Source organism: Alosa alosa, chromosome 14 (genome assembly GCF_017589495.1).
Source record: "Alosa alosa isolate M-15738 ecotype Scorff River chromosome 14, AALO_Geno_1.1, whole genome shotgun sequence".
In the NCBI taxonomy this organism is placed as follows: Eukaryota; Metazoa; Chordata; class Actinopteri; order Clupeiformes; family Clupeidae; genus Alosa; species Alosa alosa.
Window position 1 is genome coordinate 5,946,795 of NC_063202.1, and position 21,479 is coordinate 5,968,273.

General features: G+C 43.7%; 1 protein-coding gene across 1 annotated transcript; it reads left to right on the forward strand.

The window, feature by feature from the left end:
• Positions 1-1,405: 1,405 nt before the first annotated feature.
• On the forward strand, positions 1,406-6,118 carry rcn1 (reticulocalbin 1, EF-hand calcium binding domain). The gene is made up of 6 exons (XM_048262831.1): positions 1,406-1,910; positions 2,715-2,908; positions 3,006-3,184; positions 4,229-4,289; positions 4,806-5,005; positions 5,427-6,118. Exons 1-6 carry the CDS (start codon positions 1,690-1,692, stop codon positions 5,532-5,534), a joined length of 963 nt encoding a protein of 320 aa, XP_048118788.1. The 5' UTR covers positions 1,406-1,689; the 3' UTR covers positions 5,535-6,118.
• Positions 6,119-21,479: the final 15,361 nt, after the last annotated feature.

A 21,479-nucleotide genomic window follows, 5' to 3' on the forward strand; every position in this document is an offset into this window, starting at 1 on the left:
TCTGACTTCATGTTTTTCTATGTCAATTATTCCTTCAAAAACCTAATTTCACAGCAAAACAGACATTGTGTTCTAAAATTAGTTTAAAATCGGTTCTGTGAAGGATCCAAATAATGTTCATGTTACAAATATGTTGCTGAAATGATATTGATTATTCTAGTGAAATTATTCTACTTATTTTAATGAAAACTAGGGTAGAAGTCATGATTTTGTGAAGAGGCTGGGTGCAGCAAAATGCAAGTGTTAACATTTGTTAGAGGAAATATATGAGTGAGTGAATGGAGTGAATGCAGGCATATGTTATACAAGCATTTGTGATCTCACCATAGACACACTGATTCAAATTGACCGGGTAAATCTAATTTAAATATATTAACTATTCATTAATTAAATAAAAGGCCACTAGCCTTAGGCTCAATCTGAAACTCTGGAGTTCAGTTTATGCAGGAGGGGCCCCCTGTATTAGCGTATTATGCTAATTCTTAATGACAAAATGCATGTTTTCCTGCATCCTAAAGAGGATAGAAGATGACAGTGTCAGCAAGTTGCACTCTGGGTACATTAAGTATACTCTTGCATAATTAGACCATATGAAATTATGTTTAATAAATGAAGAATTTATATAAGAATGTTTGTATTATCTTTGTTCGGCTGCAACCAATACAATACTATACCATAGTGTGTTTGTCTTTTAGTTGGTGGCACCATGTTGCTGAGCGTCTACTGTTAACCAACATTCTCTCTGTAAGGGTCCACTCTGCAGACGTTGTAAATAGTTTAAATGCTGGAAATGGTGACATCCCGAGGATACAGACATTACATTAAATAAATTGATTAATAAACTTAATCAGGTCATCAAATTCTCAGAAGGACCAGAATTCAACCTTGGTTTGACTACATCTACCTGACAAAATGTGAATATGAGCATCCAAAACATAAGAACTTGGAGAAAGTAAGCGATAGCCATTGTTATATTTAAATATATATACCATTTATTGGCTGTTTATATAAATTAAATGTATATACTGCAAGTGCAAGGATTGTGTTATAAATAATGCAATTCATTAACTGAGACATTTTAATATTTACAGAGGGCTGTGAAAGTAACTATTAAAATAGTCTAGTTTATCTGAGTTGGTGTAGCCTAGTCCTTGGGGGAGAGGAAGTTGTTTGTTGAGTAGCACATCACTAATCCAGAATTGGGAAAAGAGCACTTCACACTTATCTGGCAACCCCTGCACTTAACGTGAACCGTGCTGCATCAACTCTGCGTCTAGCCTGCTACGTGGCGTCCATGGGCATCTCGTATTACAGACAGTTCATTGACCAATGAAAGAAGCGATACCATGGAGGGATTCAAACATCGCGTTTGTTATCTTGAATTGGAATGGTTGTACAAGAAACTACAACCAACCCGCACTTGGTTGTGCCCCGTGGTGTCAGGTAGCCTTGTAATCAACCGGGTATGTTTGAAACGTCTACAGGATAGTGTTGTTTTAAATGACACGCAGTGTCTAGATGCACAGCTACTTTGTCACAGGGGTTTCTTTGGCTCTCGCAGTCACGCCTACTATTGCATCGAGTCCCGTTGTAGAAACAAAGAAACGGTTTTGCAGGCGTAGTAGTTGAAGTTTGTCGCATTATATTTCCGTTAGTTGTAAACCAGACGAAATCACGCTTAGTTTACAAATGAACGGGTGCAGCTACGTGAGCTTTTTGTTGCTGTGTACTTACTGTGTGCATGGGAAGCCTACCTTAAGGAAAGAGAGGGTCCACCATGATCCCGAATTGAGCAGACAACCTCATGAGGATAACCATAGCTATCAGTATGATCATGAGGCCTTCTTAGGCAAAGAGGAGGCCACTACATTTGACCAGCTGACACCAGAGGAGAGCAAGGAAAGATTAGGGTAAGGATTTCCTGTTTATCAGAACTCAATTCCGAACAATGGGCTTGAGTGGGTGGAAATATGTGATTTGGCTAGTATATCATTTCTCCCACAGTTATGGGTTGTAGCTTTGGTGCTATCATGTCTGAACCAAATATGCTATAGCCTGTAATACATGGCGTGTTTTAGTTGGAACTTTATCCTATTCACTGGAGCTGCAGTTCTACTCCAAAAACAAACGGGATCAAAACGCAGTGTCGTGGCATGTCTAATAGTCAGGCTTGCTGGTGTGACTTGAATGAATGTTCGAGTAAGCTAGTTTATAACAGCTCCTACTAGTGTTTTGTATTCAAATTTAACTGAATTGGCTTGCAGCCCCCATTTGGGTAGCCTAAAGGTAGTCTGGAGTCTTCTAGCGCAACCGGGAAAGTTACCAAATGTCCATAGGCTATCTGCCAGGGCCCTCATAAAGTTTGCGCCCATCCCGAGTAGCCTACCCACGTTGGCTTGTATGGGCGTATCCATAAGACTTGGCGCTTCTCCCACAGAATTCCCTTTCCTGAAATGCTTTAGAGAGGGAGGGCCCACAAACATCACAACGTGGCATCGAGGATGAACATGGGTTTTGCTGTCATGATGAAACCTGTTGTGACGTTTTAGTTATTTTTAAAGTCTTCAGTTATAGCATTTTGTCTCCATTTTGTATCACAGCTTCAGTCATCAAAATGTTTATTGCTTTCTTATTCACGTCTAGTAGGCTATTTGTCCACATGGTATGATGGTGTTTCTGATTTAAAACTTTGGTTCCTCCAACTTGTTTCACAGGAAGATAGTTGACCGAATTGACAGCGATGGAAATGGTTACATTACAACAGATGAACTCAATGCCTGGATCAAGAGGGTCCAGAAGCGCTATGTCTATGAAAATGTGGCCAAAGTGTGGTCCGACTACGACCTGAACAAGGACAACAAAATCTCCTGGGAGGAGTACAAACAGTCAACGTATGGCTACTACCTGGGTGAGGAAGTTCACACGTCACAAGTCCTGCAGGGATGTTTAATATTAAACCTGGGGGCCCTTGGTTACTGTTTGTGTTCTCAACCCTTTCCCCTTAGCCAACCCTGATGAGTTTGAAGATGATAAAGACCAGTTCAGCTTTAAGAAGATGCTCCCGCGAGACGAGAGGAGGTTTAAGGCAGCCGATCTGGACGGTGACCTGGTGGCTGGACGAGACGAGTTCACTGCCTTCCTGCACCCCGAGGAGTTTGATCACATGAAGGAGATAGTGGTCCTGGTAAGTCAAAGCATCACACCTAAAACACCAGAAGTTCTGTTGTGGGTAACCCCTCATTTAGCTTGTTGCAGAACCATTCATTTTGGTGTGGTTTTTCACTGTGCCTTTTTGGGTAGCTTTCCACAGTCCCACTGCTCCTGGGATATCTGAGTTCTGACCAAACTGTGGATGGTCATTCTTTATTTAGAATCTTATTTTAGGTTCAGTTGTGTGACATGGAGTGTGTGTACTTCAACCATGAGTTCAAGAGAGATCATGCCAGACATCTCTGAGAGGGACAGAGATAACAATGAAACATTTTTTAACTTGTGTACCAGAGCTCCTCAAATATTTTGTATCTTTCCTTTTGAAGTCCTTCAAATTAACTGATTATTTTGATTATTTTGCTGACTATTTTGCTTATTTTCCTAAATACAGGAATGTGAAGGGATGCTCTTGATGTAACACAAATTCCAAAATGGAAACTCTTTAATTCAATAATCATGAGAAGGGATATTTTTTGGAGTCAGGGGGGAGGTCTCCTCCTCACTCTTGTGTCGCTTCTTGAAACAGACATTTGGATAACAGGATTGCAACTGCAAGGGAGGCATGAGAGCTTATGCTCAAGGTCTTGACATTCACAAATAATACAATACCTATTCTAAAGTGCAAATTATTAATGTTAAGGTGTGTTGAAGCATAGACACTCGAGTCACAATTTGCACCAGGAACAGAACTGAGGATTATCTTACTGGTGAACATAGTGTTACTTTTAACTTCCTTACATTTGGTCTTAATTGTTGATAAAAGGGTATTCAAAAAAATAGGAAAGAAGGCACCTGTTTCATGGAGGATTTCAAATTGTTTTCATACAGTCATGCTGAATTAATGAAAGCCATTCTTTTTCAGCAGTGGTGGACCGTGTTTCAAATATATCCTTAAGTGAAACAGAGTTGAAAAACAATAGCAAGTTTACTGCTTGAAGAACATAAAACAAAGTTAAAGTCTGACATGTCTTTACTCTGTCCTCCTTCTGTTTTGCCCTTTCTCATGGCCTACCCACAGGAAACCCTGGAGGACATTGATAAAAATGGGGATGGCTATGTGGACGAGGATGAATATATTGGTGAGCTCATCTCTCAATCTGTCTTATGTGTGTTGTCTTCAACTTGTTTTCAGATCAGGAGAATGTGAAATATTCCACTGTGTTTGGTGTGGGTTTGTGGCAAGAGGAGTTGTGAGCTTGGCACAGGATGAGCTGCCCTCATGGCCTAATTTCCGAATGAAAGATGTGCTTGTTTGTGGTCCTGGGAAAAAAGCCTCCTGAGACCGAAATGAGGCAGCATGTGATCTAGATCACTAGTACTCCCGTCTCAGGACATTTGGCGCATGTGGTTTTCTCTGTCCATAACAAGTAGATGAAAGATTGAAAAGATTTTGTTTTCCATCAGCCGAGTCCATTGAGGCCTCTGCCATATGCAGTCTTATCTTCCTTGATTTGTAGTGCAATGACCACATGCTACTGGCCCCTTGTTGTAATTATAAAACATCCATAGTAGTTTTGCTGTAGACTAGCGCATTAAAATGGTATCGTTCTAGCCCTCTCTGTGTTTCCTGAACTGGCATTTCTGTGTTCCCTCAGCTGACATGTTTGCCCATGAGGAGGGAGGCCCTGAACCTGACTGGGTCAGAACCGAACGGGACCAGTTCTCGGACTTCCGTGACCTGAACAAGGATGGGAAGATGGACACGAATGAGATTCAGCACTGGATCCTCCCGCAGGACTACGACCACGCGCTGGCTGAAGCCAGACACCTGGTATACGAGTCAGACACAGACAAGGTACCTCATACAACACTGTGCTACGCACAGCCTTCACACAACCACTGTTTGGCATCAGATCCTCGTCAGGTTTAAAGGGCACAGGCAGAACATTATTTTATTTTACTGTGGATTTGTACAACTGTATTCTCCATGAAAATAAGTGCACCTCTAGCCTTATCAGTTACCTAATCAGCATACACCTCAGCATTACATTAAAACAAAAAGTTAGCAGAAAAGACCTTGATCATGTAGGTCCAGCTTCATGATTTCTGAAAAGGCCCACAGCCCACTCTTCGTGTTTTAAAAGTGTGTACTTCTGTCAAAATAGATGTGATGTTTAGATGGCTGTTAACCATAGCAGTGCAGCATTTAGTTTGAGTCTGAATTGAGAGGAATCGTATGCTGACTTTCCTCCTCCTGCGGGTGCTCTGCTGTACAGGACCAGATGCTCACCAAGCAGGAGATCCTGGAGAACTGGAACATGTTTGTGGGCAGCCAGGCCACCAACTACGGGGAGGACCTGACCAGGGACCGCGACGAGCTGTGAGCACTGCGGAGAAGGGTCGCAGGACACTGGAGGACCCCCCACACACACACACATCGTGCCTGCTTGTGTGCACCTCTGTTTCGGGAGACTCTCACGGGCAGCTCTGGTGACGCGTCCACACATATATATATATATATATATATATACACACACACCACCACACACTTTTCGGCACTGCATAATATGGGACTCCGAGAGACAAACGACTGGGAGACCCCCCCCTGATGGCAGGGCTACCTCAGAGCTACCACCGAGAGCAGCCTCTCCATCTCCCCACACCTGCCTGCCTGGATCAGGGACCATCCCGGCTGTAGATGTGTAGACAGATAGTGTGCGTGCTAGGGTGTGTGTGTGCGTGTGTATGTGTGTGTGTATGCCACTTTTCCTACTGCCCACCAGACCGCTCCTCTGAATTCATTCATCATATAAAACCAGGTGTTTTGCCATTGTTGCTGTTATTGCAGAGTGATCCAAATATTTCAACTTCCAAAGCGACCCTTTATTCCCCACTGTTATTTTTCATATTTCCCTTGTATGTCTGTTGTAGGTATGAATTGTTTGAAGTATAAGTGAGATGTATGTCACGTTTTTGTCTGTTTTGTGTGGGCCAGTATGAAAGCACAAACAAGGACATGTACTAACTTAATTTATTTAGTCTTTAACTTTAAGAAGATGTGAGCTATAGGCCTGACAGGATTTCAGCTGTCGCTACTAGTGATGAATGTGTCTGAGATGTATGGAAACACTAGCGCAAGAATACTGTTATTTATGAGAGTGTCCGTCTTTTCAGAGTCCCATCACCTGAGTTTGCTCAGCCGTGAATTTGACTTTCATTGTCAACAACTGCAGCTGCCTGAAATGTTACTAACCGACATGTCTTAAGGACATTACTTTTGCACGTGTTTTCTTTAATCTAGTTCTCATGCAATCCCTTTAGCTTTAGTTTCCATTTCAATGCCTTTTTGAAGTACTTAATGGCTTGCATGGAGAACTGTTACATATGTATTTTACAGTATGCTATAAGATATGAGCCTTTTTTATAAGTGAATTACTTTGTGCCGTTTGTTATGGACATGGCTCTGGCCATGGGGTGAAATAACTTGAATTTCAGGAGAAGCAGGGGGTGTCTTTGCATTAAGCTTACCTTGATGCTTTTCCATTTTGAACCCAATTCCTATTTCAGGTGAACTCTCCCCTCTCCAGCACCCCCTCCCTGCTGTTAAACTACATTATGTCGTATGTACTAAAGAAAAGAACCCTCTTAATTTTTTAAAGAAACACGTTTTTTCCTCTTAAGTCTGGGAATTGTTATTTTGTACTAACTATTAGAACATCACCTCTTCACCATGTGTGTACCTGTGTATGATTTGTATATTACAATATGATTTTTTACCAAAGCAAACATCTCAAACATCATGTCTAGACACACACATACACACACACAGGGAGAAAAAAAGCTGAATGTGAATCAGGAGCCACAAATCTTCCCCTTCAAACACAGACACGCACACGCACACACATACACACGCACATGCATACACAGATGAGCTCTCACACTCTCCACTGTGACTGACATTAGGGTGACAGTGGTCTACAGCTGTTGTCCAGAGCTATGTGCCAGCCCCTTGAATAGTTCAGCTTGACTGATTGCCCTCTAAGTGGCTGTAATTGGCCATCATTATATCACAAAGGTTTGTAAAGGCCCCTTGGCCAGCAGCTACACATCGTCAAGAGTGTGTGCGGGGTGGGAGAGGGGGAGCTATTTTGACTGACTGTCAGACTGCAGTGGTCGACAGTGTGTGTGTGTGTGTGTATTATTAAGTTGTGTGTGAACTCCAATAAGGCTGCAGTGGAAAGGCAGTTGCCAGCTCACTTGCACACACACACAAACTGGCTAACTGACATGCTGGGGCTGGTCGCGTTTGCAGGATGGAGCTGATCTGACCACTCGTGCCGCACGCTGCCTCCTAGCCCGCGGCGCCTCCACTCCTACTCTCCCATGTAACTGAGAAAGAGCCTCAGTGTGCCTCCCCCAACCCTCGCAGTCCTCCGCAAAGGAAACATATGGATCTGGGCAGATAGAATCAGAATCAGCTTTTATTGGCCAGGTTTGCGTAACAAACAAGGAATTTGACTCCAGTTAATCTTTGCTCTCAAAGTACACACTCACTTGACATATAAGAATAACAAATAAAAGAATAAAATCAGAACTGTAAGAATAGAATGAAGGGCAGTAGAATATGGCTGTGTATAAGTAAGTCCTACTTACAGAACCCACTCCAGTAGGCAGTAGTCATTAACAGCTAGGAGAGATGATGTGCGCTCTCAGGTCTTTGTGTGTGGTGGTTTACCAGTGCCAGGCATTTTCTGGGTTTTCAAAACATTAACACACCCAGAGAATGTGTCTTATGAGGTTGTTTTAATTGGCTTTAAACCTAAGACAATATATTCAACAATAAAATTCATCACATGATTTCTCAGCTCTGAAAGATGTATATTTCCATTACCCGCTGTCTCTCTACTTCAGTGCTCAATATGTGCACAGATACTGCAGTTAATTTAATGTTTCTGTATCAGTCTGTGCTGCTAAAAGGTGAACATAATCTTCTACTACTACACGTAACCCACAGTGGGAATGCTGGTAATAGGATATGCAAACAACATGTAAATACAAATGGCCAGAGATATGTAAAGTAATTTCATTTGACTTACCTATCCCGATTTGGTCCGTATATATGAGAACATTACATTGCCTCAATGTTTTGTATTTCTGTGATGTTGAATGAAGGCGAATCATTTTGGAATCATTCTTTAGGGTGATTTGAATAATTGGGGTCCAGAAATGCACTCCCTTAATTTATTTTCCCACACAGCATATGTGGTCTGTCATGTGTCGGGTTAAATTAGTTTGTGTTTCTCTGTGTGTGTGTGTGTGTGTGTGTGTTCATCAGTGCTACTGTGTGGCGTTAAACATTGTGTGTGCTCTGTATGCAAAATAATTTTTGCCTTTGGAAGCGTGCATGTGTGTATGTGTGTGTGTGTGTGTGTTTATATGTATGTACATGCATGCATGTGTGTGTCCTGCACAATCCACCACGCCTTGCGGTTATTTTTTAGCGACTGGGACCCCATTTAAGATGAGTGTGTAATTATTCAGACTGTGTGTGTGTAATGACCACAGACAGGTTTAATACAAACGTCTGTGTGAATAAGACTCTTGGCCCACATGCAAATGAGTGTGTGTGTGTGTGTGTCTGAGAGAGAGGTGGGTGGATGTGGATGAGTAGAGAGGGGGATGGAGGGGAGGGGGCATAAACAGGTTTTTAATGTGAATATTAATGTCAACATTCATACGGAATGCCTCTACTATTTCACTGAGCTCATTTGGTGGGCTGGCAGTGTAAGCTACATAGGGAGCAGGGTGAAGGTGGGAGGAGGTGGAAAAGAGACTGAGGTGTTTTGTTGACGTTATTTTGTTGTTTCACTCAAAACACAAAAGAGGAGATCAGTATGAATTTTGTGCCATGCCCATGTTTTCCCGTTGTCGTCACCAGTACTTTCATGGCATATTTGACAAAGGAGGAATTTGAGGCCCTGACTGTGTGATATAAGTACAAAGTAGGCAATAAACTCATCACTCATCAGAGCAGTGACAGACTTAATATGAGCAGTAATTGGATGTTTAGGTTTCTCATTTCCTCAGTCTGTCTGTGCCTCCACTGCGGTGACTCCATGCCCTCACCGTGTAGTTTGGGAAACGTTCAAGTTCACACCCTGAGAACATTATAATGTGGTTTGGTGAAAATAAATTATTATTATTTATGGCAGAAATAAGCTGTTTAAAACAAAATTATAGGAATAATACTATTTGCTGTTGTGTACAGTAAAAAAAAAGACAGATCTCCCCTTGTACCTAGTCACATATGAGGACCCTTTTTTGCACTTTCTGTGAGCAGCATGTTGATAAGCATGATGATGTTGTTCACTCTAATAAACTGTTGAACTGGACCTCACTGTTATTCTACAGTGAGTGAGTAATGAACAACACGACAGACACAAAAACAACCCTGAGCCTGCAGTGTTACGGGGTCTTCTAAGGGGGTACTCACACTGTGCCATTCGTACCGTACCCGAGTACGCTTGACCTCCAAAGCCCGGTTTGTTTGACCAGTGTGATCACTCCATACCGCACTCGGGCACGTTACGCTTATCCGCGCCAGGGTCTGCTTGAGGAAGTGGACTCGGGCACGGTACGGTTGGACTTATGATCGCGCCTATGCTAAGATTCTAGTGCACAGCAGCTCAACCGTGCCTGGTGTGTGTGTGTGTGTGTGTGTGAGTGTGTGTGTTTGTGTGTGTGTGTGTGTGTGAGTATGTGTGTGTGTGTGTGTGTCCTTACTTTAGCTAGTTGTAAGGACATCATGCCAAGCAGAAAGACTAACACAGAACAAATCTCACAACCTCTACTCCCCCAGGTGGTGAAATGGAGACAATGCACACGGAGACAGAGGCCTAAATGTCCTTACACCTAGCTAGCCCCTTAGGTGGGTGTATATGTCCCAGTGTCTAAAGATAGATTTCTCTTCATAAATCACAGGTAATGGGCCTACTCAATGGGTAACACCTTACATTGCCTGGTCTTTTACAGTCAGAGAAGGTAGAAATCTTAATTAAGACCCCATAAAGCTGTGGGCAGTTAATGAGCTGTGCCTATGTGGTCATGCAAGGTACTGAGAGCCATGCCCACACAAATCAAATTACACATCCAACTGCATCATCAGGTTAACTCATTCATTCATTTTTTACAGTCCTCACAGGGAATTAACATTTTTAAATTCATATAATATTCAATCCCAAACAGATTTATGTAATTGTCTTAAAATAAAAGAATCCTCAAAGGTCTTATTGATTAAATTGTTGAGAGAATTGCTTTAAAACTTTAACTGTTACCGTGTTGTTAGTCGCTTTGGTTAAAAATGCGTCAGCCAAATGTAATGTAATATAATGTAATATAATGTAAAAATGCCTATGATATCTGATGACATACAAATTTAACATTCCCATAAAATGTTGTATTGTTTTTGTGTTTTTGTGTGTGTGTGTGTGTGTGTGTGTGTGTGTGTGTGTGTGTGTGTGTGTGTGTGTGTGTGTGTGTGTGTGTGTGTGTGTAAGAGGGAAAGAGAGAGAGAGTAAGCGTGCATGTGATCATGTGTATATGAGTTCCTCCATCCCAAAGGGACCGATGCTCTGAACCAGTCCACAGCCTGAGGGCTTGCCTCCTTATTTGTCCTCCTTTTCTCACCCCTCCTCCCCACACACACACGTTCACTCTGTACTCTCTCTCTCTCTCTCTCTCTCTCTCTCTCTGTCTGTCTCGTTCTCTTTCTCTCTCTTTCTCCCTTAGCATCTGTGTCTTGCTGAGATTGAGGTTGAGTGAGTGGGGGAGTCGGACCCAGTTTTCCACCCCTCACCCCCACCTTCCCCCACCCCCTCCACCCCTACATCCCCAGGAGGCCCCACATCCTCTGATCTAATCTCTCACATGATGTTAACAGATGTAATCCTGTTAGGCCAGACAGAGTACTGAGCACAGGGGTGTTGGGTCTCATCCACAGAACCCCATTACTCTCTCGCTCTCTTTCTCCTTCTCTCACTCGCTCTCTCTCTTTCTCAGACTCTTTGTCTCTCTCTCTTTCTAAGTACCCCCTCTCCCTCTCTTTCTCTCCCTCTCTCTGTCTCTCTGAGAGCGAGGGATGGGAGGTGAGGAGTGTGCTGCAGGGGTCATCATCACCCAGGTTTTAGGCATGTGTGTGTAACATGGAGCTGGTGGCCGGTTTGGTCCTCAATGTTCAGTCCCTGTGAAAAGTAATGTGATTCACTGTGCTGTGTGTGATCTATATGCTGTATGCTACAGTGATGTGAGGAGGAGAGCTGCTTTACAGAATGTCTGGCCTGGATTTGGATGTGAGTGTGTTAGCATGTCTGTGTGCATGCCGTGGGGTATGTTTATTTTGTATGTATGTGTTTGTGTCTGTGTGTGTGTGTGTGTGTGTGTGAGAGAGAGAGAGACCATGTTTGTATGTGCATGCGTGGTACATCCAATGGTATGTACTGTTTATGGCATGTGAGTGTCTGTGTTTGTGTGTGTGTGTGTGTGTGTGTGTGTGTGTGTGTGTGTGTGTGTGTGTGTGTGTGTGTGTGTGTGTGTGTGTGTGTGACAAAGAGAGAGAGTCTGTGTGTGCATGTGTGCCCTCATGTGTTTGTTTATGTGTGTGTTCCGAATGTCTCCAGAGAGACGCTCGAGCTGCTCTTTTCCTCCCAGGCAGTCTCTTCTCAAGGTGTTCCAGTCCTCCTCCTCCCTTCCCATCACCCCCTCTCTCCCCTCTCCCCCCTGGCTGTCTACGGTCCCTTGGTGAGAGGGCCAGTACCCTGAGAGACCCCATCTGAGCCCTGCTATGCTTGGGGTGCTCAGGGGCCCACAGTCCCAAAGCCCCAGGGCCCTTGATGGCAACACACCAGGGGACCCGAACCCAAATTCTCAGGGCCTCTCAGGGGCACCAGAAGGCTTCGCTGCTCCCATCAGACACAAAGACACTTGCCAAGGGGGCCCACAATATGATTTTATGACAGAAAGAAAGATTACATGCATGCAAAGTGATGAACTGTAAGGATCTTGTGGGGAAATGTAAGCATTCACCAACTCTTTTTAATTATCATTAAATTATCATCAAGTTAGATAAAATATTAAATATTCAGTTAAATATTTTATAAGCATATTTGTGCTTTAATTTTTCTGTTGGGACTCAGTCACCTTCCAGACTATATATATATATATATATATATATATTTGTGTGTGTGTGTGTGTGTATCATTAAATATTAAAAGAATGAATCCATATGTTGCATCTGGGACAACCGTATCCACTTTTCTCATCATTTCTCATTGTCTGATGTATCATTCTCTCATCTCTCTTCATATCATTCTAGTGCATGTGCTGGCATCTTGGTCTCTCTTGTTCCATCCCTGTGTTCCACAAGAGAGACGCCAGGATGTAAACAAAGTTTGGTGCCATTAGAAAACAAGGCAGATAAACATGGCCCTGGTCCACCACAGTCATTAAATAAGTATTTGCCATATCATGGTGATTGAATTGTGAACAAGCTGAAGTTAATGAGGTCACAAGATAATGAGGGGTATGGGAAAATAATTATTTCTCCATTTAGTTCCCCTGTGAGACATCAAGCGCAATGGACCTCTACACCCCCTGCTCTCTTTCTCTCTCTCTCTCACACACACACACACACACACACACACACACACACACACACACAGACGATCACACAAACATGCACAGGCTCATGTGAAGGCCTGTGAGTTGCCGTGCGATTGATCCGAGCAACAACGCGTATCCACGCGGACAGACGCTGCAATCACAGAATGCAGATGTCACGAGTTCTGTCCAATCCAGGTGAGTGTCACCTGAGATTTCACAGCCCAGCGCCCCCCAGGGTGAGCATGCGGCCCTCACAGCTGAGGGGGCATCTGGTACTTCAGGAGGGAGAGGCGGAGGAGGTGTGTGTGTGTGTGTGGTGGGGGCGGGGTGCGGTGGATGACTGCGGATGTGTGGGTTAAGGTTGGTGAATAATGGATTTCTTTTTTATAGATACTTACAGACCTGCAATACTTCTGACATTACATTAAAGCATATATTTGGTCATCCCATCCAAGGAAGGTTCTGTTTAGTAGCCCTGGGTTCTGAAAGTGCTGTCTAAATCTTTTGTGGCTGCAAAACAGACAACAGAAGGATTCTCCTTTGTAAATATAATAGAGTACAATGGATTTCAACACATTTTAATTCATTCATATAATAATATTGCCATAGTATCCATTTCTCATAGTCATATCCAAGTAGCCTCATATCTATCACCTAAAACAGAACTCTCAAGGAAGCATCAACCAATATGGACTCTTAAACATTTTGTCAATGGCTTTTTCATCACATCAATGCCATTATGCATGACTTATGACTCATGCATGACTTATGAAGACAGGGCACAAGAGGGTATCCTTATTTGTGCAGATGTAGAGGACCAAACATGGCAAAGGATAATAGCTTTGTCCAGCAGAGATAGCTAGAACCAGGGGCACTATTCACGCTCACACCTCATGCACTATCATTGACCAATGTCTTCGTTTGGAAAGAGGGGGACAGACATTCTGTGACATCTTCTTGAAACACCTTAATTGATGTTAACTAATGGTCTTTCGTGGATCTAATGGTATCTAATAGTGTATGTATCTAATCTAACGTAGCCATTATTGAAATGGAGTGGCAACGAATGCCGCGGCATCCCAGACCAAGACTAGGATTATTGACTGGCATCATTCCTCGTGTCACTCAACGTGCCTTGGCCCTTATGGCCACTCCTCCATTCCTTCTCCTTCTCAGCGTCAGAGGACGGGGCCACTGACAAGTGAGGTGGTGTCAGTGACCTTTTCTCCAGAACAGGGGCCCTAAATTTAACCCTCCACATGTCAAGAGGATGCCCTCTCCTGTGGCTGACAGCCACGCTGAGGCTTTTTCGCATTAACAAGCTGTTTGAGAAGACAGTAGCCCCTCCAAGTAGAGCCGGCTTCCTTGATTGTTAGTGTGAGAGCTGTAACCTCATTGCTGCCTTGCGTATATGTATGTGGAGACCCCCCACATCTCTGAACGCTTTCCCCTCTTCATTATACTCTGGCTGTGGCCATGCTAATGGCCTAAATTGGTCTTTCTTAACAGTTGCTGCCCATTAGCCTCCAGTGGCTAGTTGGGTGCAGAAGGACAGCATCCACCTAATGGCCTGTGACTGTGTTATCCAGATCTGTGCTACATTGCACGAGACTGAGGGCGAACAAATCCAATCGAGGTCACTCAGCGAGACATCTCTCTCATAGCTGCCTCAGTCTGGATGCTGTATGGATACATATGGATCAATGTGTGGTAGACATCCATAAGAAACATTAAAGGCAATATTGCAAGAGCATGCCAAAGACAGACACAATAATGGTAAATGGATACGCAATCACCACACTACTGTTTTTCTTGTCTTGGAATAACGAAGAATAGTGGAGTGGTCAAGTCCTGCGTCATCAACGACACACACTGACCGGGGTAAATGGCCCATTAGACGCCTCTGCGGCGACTCTGACATGTGCCTTGTTTTGCACTCCTAATGATCTGCTTCTCAGCTCAGCTGAGGAGAGAGGCATTGGGGGGAGAGCCTTGACTCGGCCTCGTTAGCACGCGCGTGGGACATGGCCCCCGACACTCGCTGTCCCTTCTCTCCCTAGGGCTGAGGAGGCCATCACAGCCTGACAGTCTCATGGTTCCTGACAGGCCCTTTGCACCCCATGGAGGAGTGGTAATACGCTGGAAGGAAGAGAGAGAGAGAGAGAGAGAGAGAGAGAGAGGAGGAATGAGTGGAGCATAGCCTATCACAACGCTAATCAAGCTGCAAGCTCAAAAACTTCAACTCAGTGCAGCAGCGTTAGCTGACGGGACATTGTCATTTTCTGATCTGCCTCTTGTCTTGGCCTGGACGCGGGGGTCATTTTACGCGACAGCTCACTCTCGTTTTTGCCCAATTGCAACGCTAATGGGCAGTGTTAACGACACACTGCCCCATTGAGCTAGTGATGGTAGCGCCTTAGACCTGCGCGCTTTCTTAGCTTGTTTGTGCTTATGAATATATGTGTACGTGTGTTTAATACGCCATTGCTGCGACATAATGGAGAGCCAACAGAGAGCGTGTAATGATGTCCTCTTTTCCATCTGACTCAAGCACTCATCCTGTGATGTCCTCTTGTGCAACACTGGGCATAACCTCTGCTGCACTCTAATAGAACAGAAGAAGATTATAAATCTGGGAATAACAAGAGAACAGCTTTAAAGTCCAAAAATGTACTCCGCACACGTGTCTCGTATAATCGCTTGCTCTCATCCAACACTCCCTGTCACATCAAGTCAGACTGATTTTCTCATAAGCTTTCTTTTATCTGCTTGCACATGAAAGCAGAGGGGCATGTCTTTGGTAGTGTTTGTCAAAGCAGGGCTATTGAAAGAACATAGCCTATCTATGTGATCAAATATGAATTGGTATCAAGTAGGTAGTGTATAGCAATGAACCCTTTTTATATAGAATTAGAGAAGTAAAATTTCTGACATGCACAACAAACAAAAATAAAAGGGATGCTTGGTTGCTTTGCAGGTAAAATAATCTGTGGACACCACGTATGTGAAAGCATATGCAGAAGAAGAACAAAAGAACTCTCACTTCCTCACTTCAGAAGCCCCACTGAGACCAAAGGATAACACGTCATAATTAAAGAGTCCAGGATTAAGTTGAGAGCAGGGTAAATATCACAGGAATGCCACGTATCATACATTAACAGGAAAGTAAAGGAGACTTTCACTTCAAATAATTGGCCAGTGGCCTGGAACTAAAAAGGTGAAATTTAATCTTCAGTTAGTTGACTGGTATCTGTGTCCAGACTGGAAATGACTAACGATGGTGAGTCAGGAGAGAAAGGGGCTGCAAGGTTATGGAGCGTGCACACTGCTCCAACAAACACCCACAGTTGGGTCAGTGTGAGCTGGCCGTCTGTGTTTGTTGCCGTTTGTTGGATGGAGTCACCACAGTGTGGACTGGCAGTTGGTTTTAAGAACATTCTAAAGACAATTTCCAACAGCTGCCAACTTTAGAATGTTGCAGTTTGTTGGTGTTTGTTGGAGCAGTGTGCAAGCTCCTTAAAAAGAGGGTAGTAAGGGGCTGCAAGGGCAGGCAGGCAGAGGGTAGTGGAGAGGAAGGTCCAGTCCTCACAGGGTCTGTTGGTATTTGGGAGCTACTTTCCCAGTCTATTCAGTTTCAGCTGGCAGCGGTCACACAGCCCACTAAAAGGCCAGAGCCCTCTTGAGGAGTTATCAGACTGAATTCACTGTAACAATGTCATTCCCTGTGTTCGGCCCTTTTGACCACTCCATCAGGCCAGGCTCACCTTTTATCTTTCCACCTTAATAACTATTTCAAATGGATACTCGCTGTGACTGACTTAACTTGAGTACTTGTGTCATAGTTGAGTACAACTCAGTGTAGATCTCCTCACAGTACTGTTTTAGATGTGAATATGGTGATCCTATGGTGATCCTAGCCTCCAGGATAAATAATTCATAGTAACTTATGATCTGAATAATTGTTAGAAGCTCATACTGTAATATTTTATTGTTACGTTACATCTTCAGTGTCATTACACTGTATTGGAGGTGTGTAAGGCTTCTTACTCTCTTCTTCTTACATTGATAATGTCTGAATGGGGATGAAAATGTTTGGACCGCAACTCTATATTTTATTTTGACGAATTAAAAGTGTGTATTTTAGCGTTGGCAATGCATGGTGTGTGCAAGCTCTTTTTTGCAAGAACATTAATCTGTGTGAAACATAAGGTGTTGACATGATAGCACAAATCATATTGGCAGTGGAAAAGGGCAATGCAGGGGCAACACAAGGCATAAATTTTTTCTCTCTTTTCATCCTCAGCCTATTTTCCCCTCTTTCTTCATCTTTTTCTCATTCTCTCTGTACATCTATTCCCTTCTCTCCCCATCCAACTGTCCCAGATTCCTTTAGCTTGGGAGAACAACAAGAAAAGGCTCGAGGCGGTTGGACCACCACCAATCCCTCTCTTCTCTCTCTCTCTCTCTCTCTCTCCCTCTCTCTCTCTCTCTCCCTCACTCTCCTCCACCTCCTCAGGGGACTGGGGCCCATCTGTTCCTCTCGGTGTCTTGAGTGACGGCGGGCTCGGCGAGCCTCTGCAGGGTCTCTTCGGGGCCTCAGTGGGCTCTTGGTAGGGCCCTGCTCCGAGGCCCGCTCTCACGCTGGCAGCAGATGGACCCCCCCACCTCCTCCTCCTCCTCCACACCAGGGCCTTGTTTGTTTAATACTTTTAATTAATAGCCCAGACTGCAGGGGCCACAGAGACCCTCTGCAGGACAAGGATTCCTCCCTAGCTCTCACTGCCTCTCTCTCTCTCCTCTACCTCTCTCTCTTCCTCTTTTTCTCTCCTCTCTCTCTTCACCTCCTCTCTCTCTCTAGCTCCCTCATTCCTTACTACTCCTTCTTCCTTCTTCCTTTGCTCTATACCTCTCTCTCTTCCCCTCTTCTCTCTCTCTCTCTCTATCTCTCTTGCTTTCTTTCTCTCTAGCTCCCTTATTCATTATGACTCCTTCCTTTTCCCTTGCTCTCTACCTCTCTCTCTTTCCTTCTTCTCTCTCTCTCTCTCTCTCTCTCTCTCTTTCTTTCCATCTCCATTATTCCTTCCATCTCTGATTCTCTCCTTCATCTGTTTGTTAATTTCTCCCTTGCCCAAGCCTGGCATCTCTCCCCATTCATGTTCATCCTCCATTAGGCCTGGAGTCACTCTCCTTTCTCACTCTCAAACACACACGCTAGCAGCTAATCTAAACACTCTCCCAACCTCCCAGAGCCCACGCCCCACACCACACCACACCACACCACCCCACCTCACCTAATCAACCTCTCAAGTCATCATGAGTTCTTTCCCACAGAAAGAGAGAGAAAGGGAGAGAGAGAGAGAGAGAGAAAGAGAAAGAGAGAGAAGAGGGAGGGAAGAGGGGGCATCAGTGACCAAATCCTGGACGTGTGCGAGTTCAGAGAGTAGCGTGGGTTGTGGGGGGCTGAGGAGGAGGAGGGTGATTATCCCAGAGCTGATGGGGCTGCCCTATTTCTCACACGACTAGTGGTGTGTGTTTCAGAGGGCTGTCCAGGGCTTCCAAGCTGACCAGGGGCCACGCCTTTCCAGAGCCCAGCACTGATTTCTTTCTGTTTTGTGTGTGTGTGTGTGTGTGTGTGTGTGTGTAGGTCATTAATGGCACTCCCTCGGTCTGTCCCTCTGTCTCGCTGGTCCCACGGGGCTTGGTCGCCTCCAGTGAGCGTGGTAAGGCTTGACGTGCTAGCTTGCCCTTCACCGTGGGCAAGAGGCTGGCGGGATAGGGTGGGGAGGGGAGGGGTGGAAGCAGCCAGTGGGAGTCGGAGGGCGGGTGGGGGGGGGGGCACGTGGGAGTGTAGGGGCTAATTAGGGGGTTGAGTGTGGGGAGGACAGAATCAGAGAGGGGGTGCTGTGAGGAGGGTCAAGGCAGGGATGATTAGCCAGAGGATCAGAGGGTGATTCACATTTCCTCATTTTTTCTTTCTTCTTTTTCTTTTTTTTCCTGCCGTGTATGGGGGAAAGGTCAGCCATGTGGACTTCTCCAGGCCATCTGAGAAAGGCTGCTCTGCTTGCTGCCGCTGCTGCTGCCGTTGTGTTAGAGTCAAACGTGGAGATTGTCTGCGTTGAGTCAAACTGAAGTGACCCCCTCCAGGTGTGTATGTATGTGTCCACCACAGATGAATGAGCACATGAGGACTCCCTCGTTAAGAGGGATGATGATGTATCAGCAAATACACTCATGGAGGTAAAGAGAGCTTGGCTAGGATTCTCTGAAGAACCTTTGGAGTTCTGCATATGTGTAATGTAATGCATAGATCTATTCTATAGATTGAGCCTGAGAAAAGTAGCATCTGACAAACCTGAAATACTGTACAGTATGTAAATCTCTTTCTACAGTTTCTGTATAATATTATCAGCCCTATTTAGGAATAGTGTTTGAGTAAGTCATTTTACACGTTGACGTCTGTCAGTGCAGCAGGGTCCTAATGTGGGAGAGACTCTGCCTGTGTCCCCCTCCTTTTCCACTCTAACCAGAAGAAGCCCTCTCATTACTGCAATGGAGGAGGAGGGCTTCAAGAATCAAATAGAGAAGTTCACACAAATTCAGGCACACACACACACACACACCAATTACTAGAAATGGAGAAGCTTAGTTTGTGAAGATTGGCAGTTAGTGTGTGGACGTATTGTATGACTGTAAAAGTATGCGTGAGAGTTTCTGGGTGTGTTTTCATCACTACGATAAATCAGCTGTGGGGAGCATTGCTAAGGCCCTTAATTAGAAGGCTTCCAAGTCTATTTTCACTACCAATTGAAGTATTACAAGGAATAGGGAGAAATCCAAGTCCAAACATATATACAGTACATACATACATACATACATACAAATACATACATACATACAGTACTTTTGTTCTAAAATTCATGTTTAATAAATGTGAAATGTACGTGAATTAAAGGTTTGACAAGGGTGAGATTGAACCATTCGAATAAGAATAAAGTGGTTCAAGGGTAGTTTTGAATTAGTGTAATGGTAGTAAAACTATGGACCCTTTCAACAATAAAAACAAAAACAATGCTTGAACGTTCTATTTGGGCCCCAATCTACTTCCTCTGCATTAAGATAACATATGGAATGTTAAAAAGGAAGTCTTGTGGGGCCAATTATGATGCTGATAATGGAACTCTCTTGAAAGGGTCCATATGCAAAAGCAGCTCTTGTCAGTGGACTTATACTTTAATTATATCAATGAAGTGTATAGGCTTAAAATTCAAAGTGATATATTTGCTGAACTGCCTCTGAAGGCCTAAATCTATAGGTTTATGCTGAGAGGAAACTTGCCTGTCTCAAGTTACCTCGTCTCTTTCCACATGTAGTTTGGTCTATCCATAAACACAGTCCCACATTAGGCCAAATTATAGCTTCCAACTCACCGAGAACCTGATTTAGTAACACACTGACACACTGTAATTAGACGGCATTCTATCACACACACAAACACACACACTGCGTTTGGTAGACTCCTTTCTCTTCACACCCTTTAGGGGACAGTTATGTGTAATACAGGGAAAACAAGAAAGGCTCCCACAAAGCTCTATGTTTTAGAATGCCAGCAGTTGCAGTTTTGAAAGAATGGGTTTTAAGAAAATCATTAAAGATTTATACATTTGTACATAAAAAATATGTGGTAAATCTTGTACTGAAAATCCATCTAATATGACACAATGCTTTACAGTACGATATTAACTGAAAATATTCCATGTAATGCTCTCGGTTATGTCAATTTATGCATGTAGACAAAGCAGAAACACATTGTATGATTTCATCACAAGTTTCTCATTGATAACATTATATGGCAGGGGAGTGTACATACCTAGTAAGTACCTAGTAAGTCAGATGCTGTGGAATTCAGATAAGATCTCATAAATACATTGTTAAGCCAGATAAGCCGAGGCAGTCAGTAATATTTTATTTACTCTAGGAGTTTGAATTATTCAGTCATTTATCAAACTGCATACAAACCGACACAGAATTCAGTGGAATCATGCATTTTTTATAGCTTGCTTCCTACTTGCTTTTTGCCAAGGACACTAAGACTGTGAGAGCACTGACATAGGCCTAGATGTGCTATGCAAACAGGGGAAGGGCAACCTTGCCTCAGTCAACTATAGTGAGTCTCACTGGAGTCGCACTGAAAGTCAAATACTGCCCCTGTGTGGTCACATGTTGTAATAGCATGCATTAAAAACACCACGGGTTAAAAATCATTAAAACATGTAAATCTCTGTTGATTTATAGTGTACTATACAGTTATCAAGCATAATTGTCCATACTTTCTGATGCACATTTCCAGATTTATATATTTTTCTTGGTCCTCTTTCCCTATCCTACCGTTCCTTCTAAGGTAAAGGGTTCTCATATTCCTCCAGGTTTGTTTATCCTACAAGGGTATCTGTGTCTGTTTGCATGTGTTATAAGTCACAGACTAAGCTAAATGTGATATATCTAAAAAATATTTCTTATAAATAATTAGTGTGGGTCTGACCAAAGTTAGAGATGGAGGTAGCCATTATTCCCTGTGTGAACCATAGAAAAGGAGTATACATTTGATAGAATTGTCTTCCAGTGTACTTTTCCTCCCCACAGGTGAGATAGATCAGGACACTATCTGCAGCATG

What these genes read in the sequence shown, in the direction of transcription:
- rcn1 (XM_048262831.1), top strand. Translation starts at nt 1,690, where the DNA reads ATGAACGGGTGCAGCTACGTGAGCTTTTTGTTGCTGTGTACTTACTGT. An exon ending in AACGTATGGCTACTACCTGG is followed by an intron (nt 2,909 to 3,005) that starts GTGAGGAAGTTC and finishes CTTTCCCCTTAG; the next exon opens with CCAACCCTGATGAGTTTGAA. An exon ending in ACGAGTCAGACACAGACAAG is followed by an intron (nt 5,006 to 5,426) that starts GTACCTCATACA and finishes TCTGCTGTACAG; the next exon opens with GACCAGATGCTCACCAAGCA.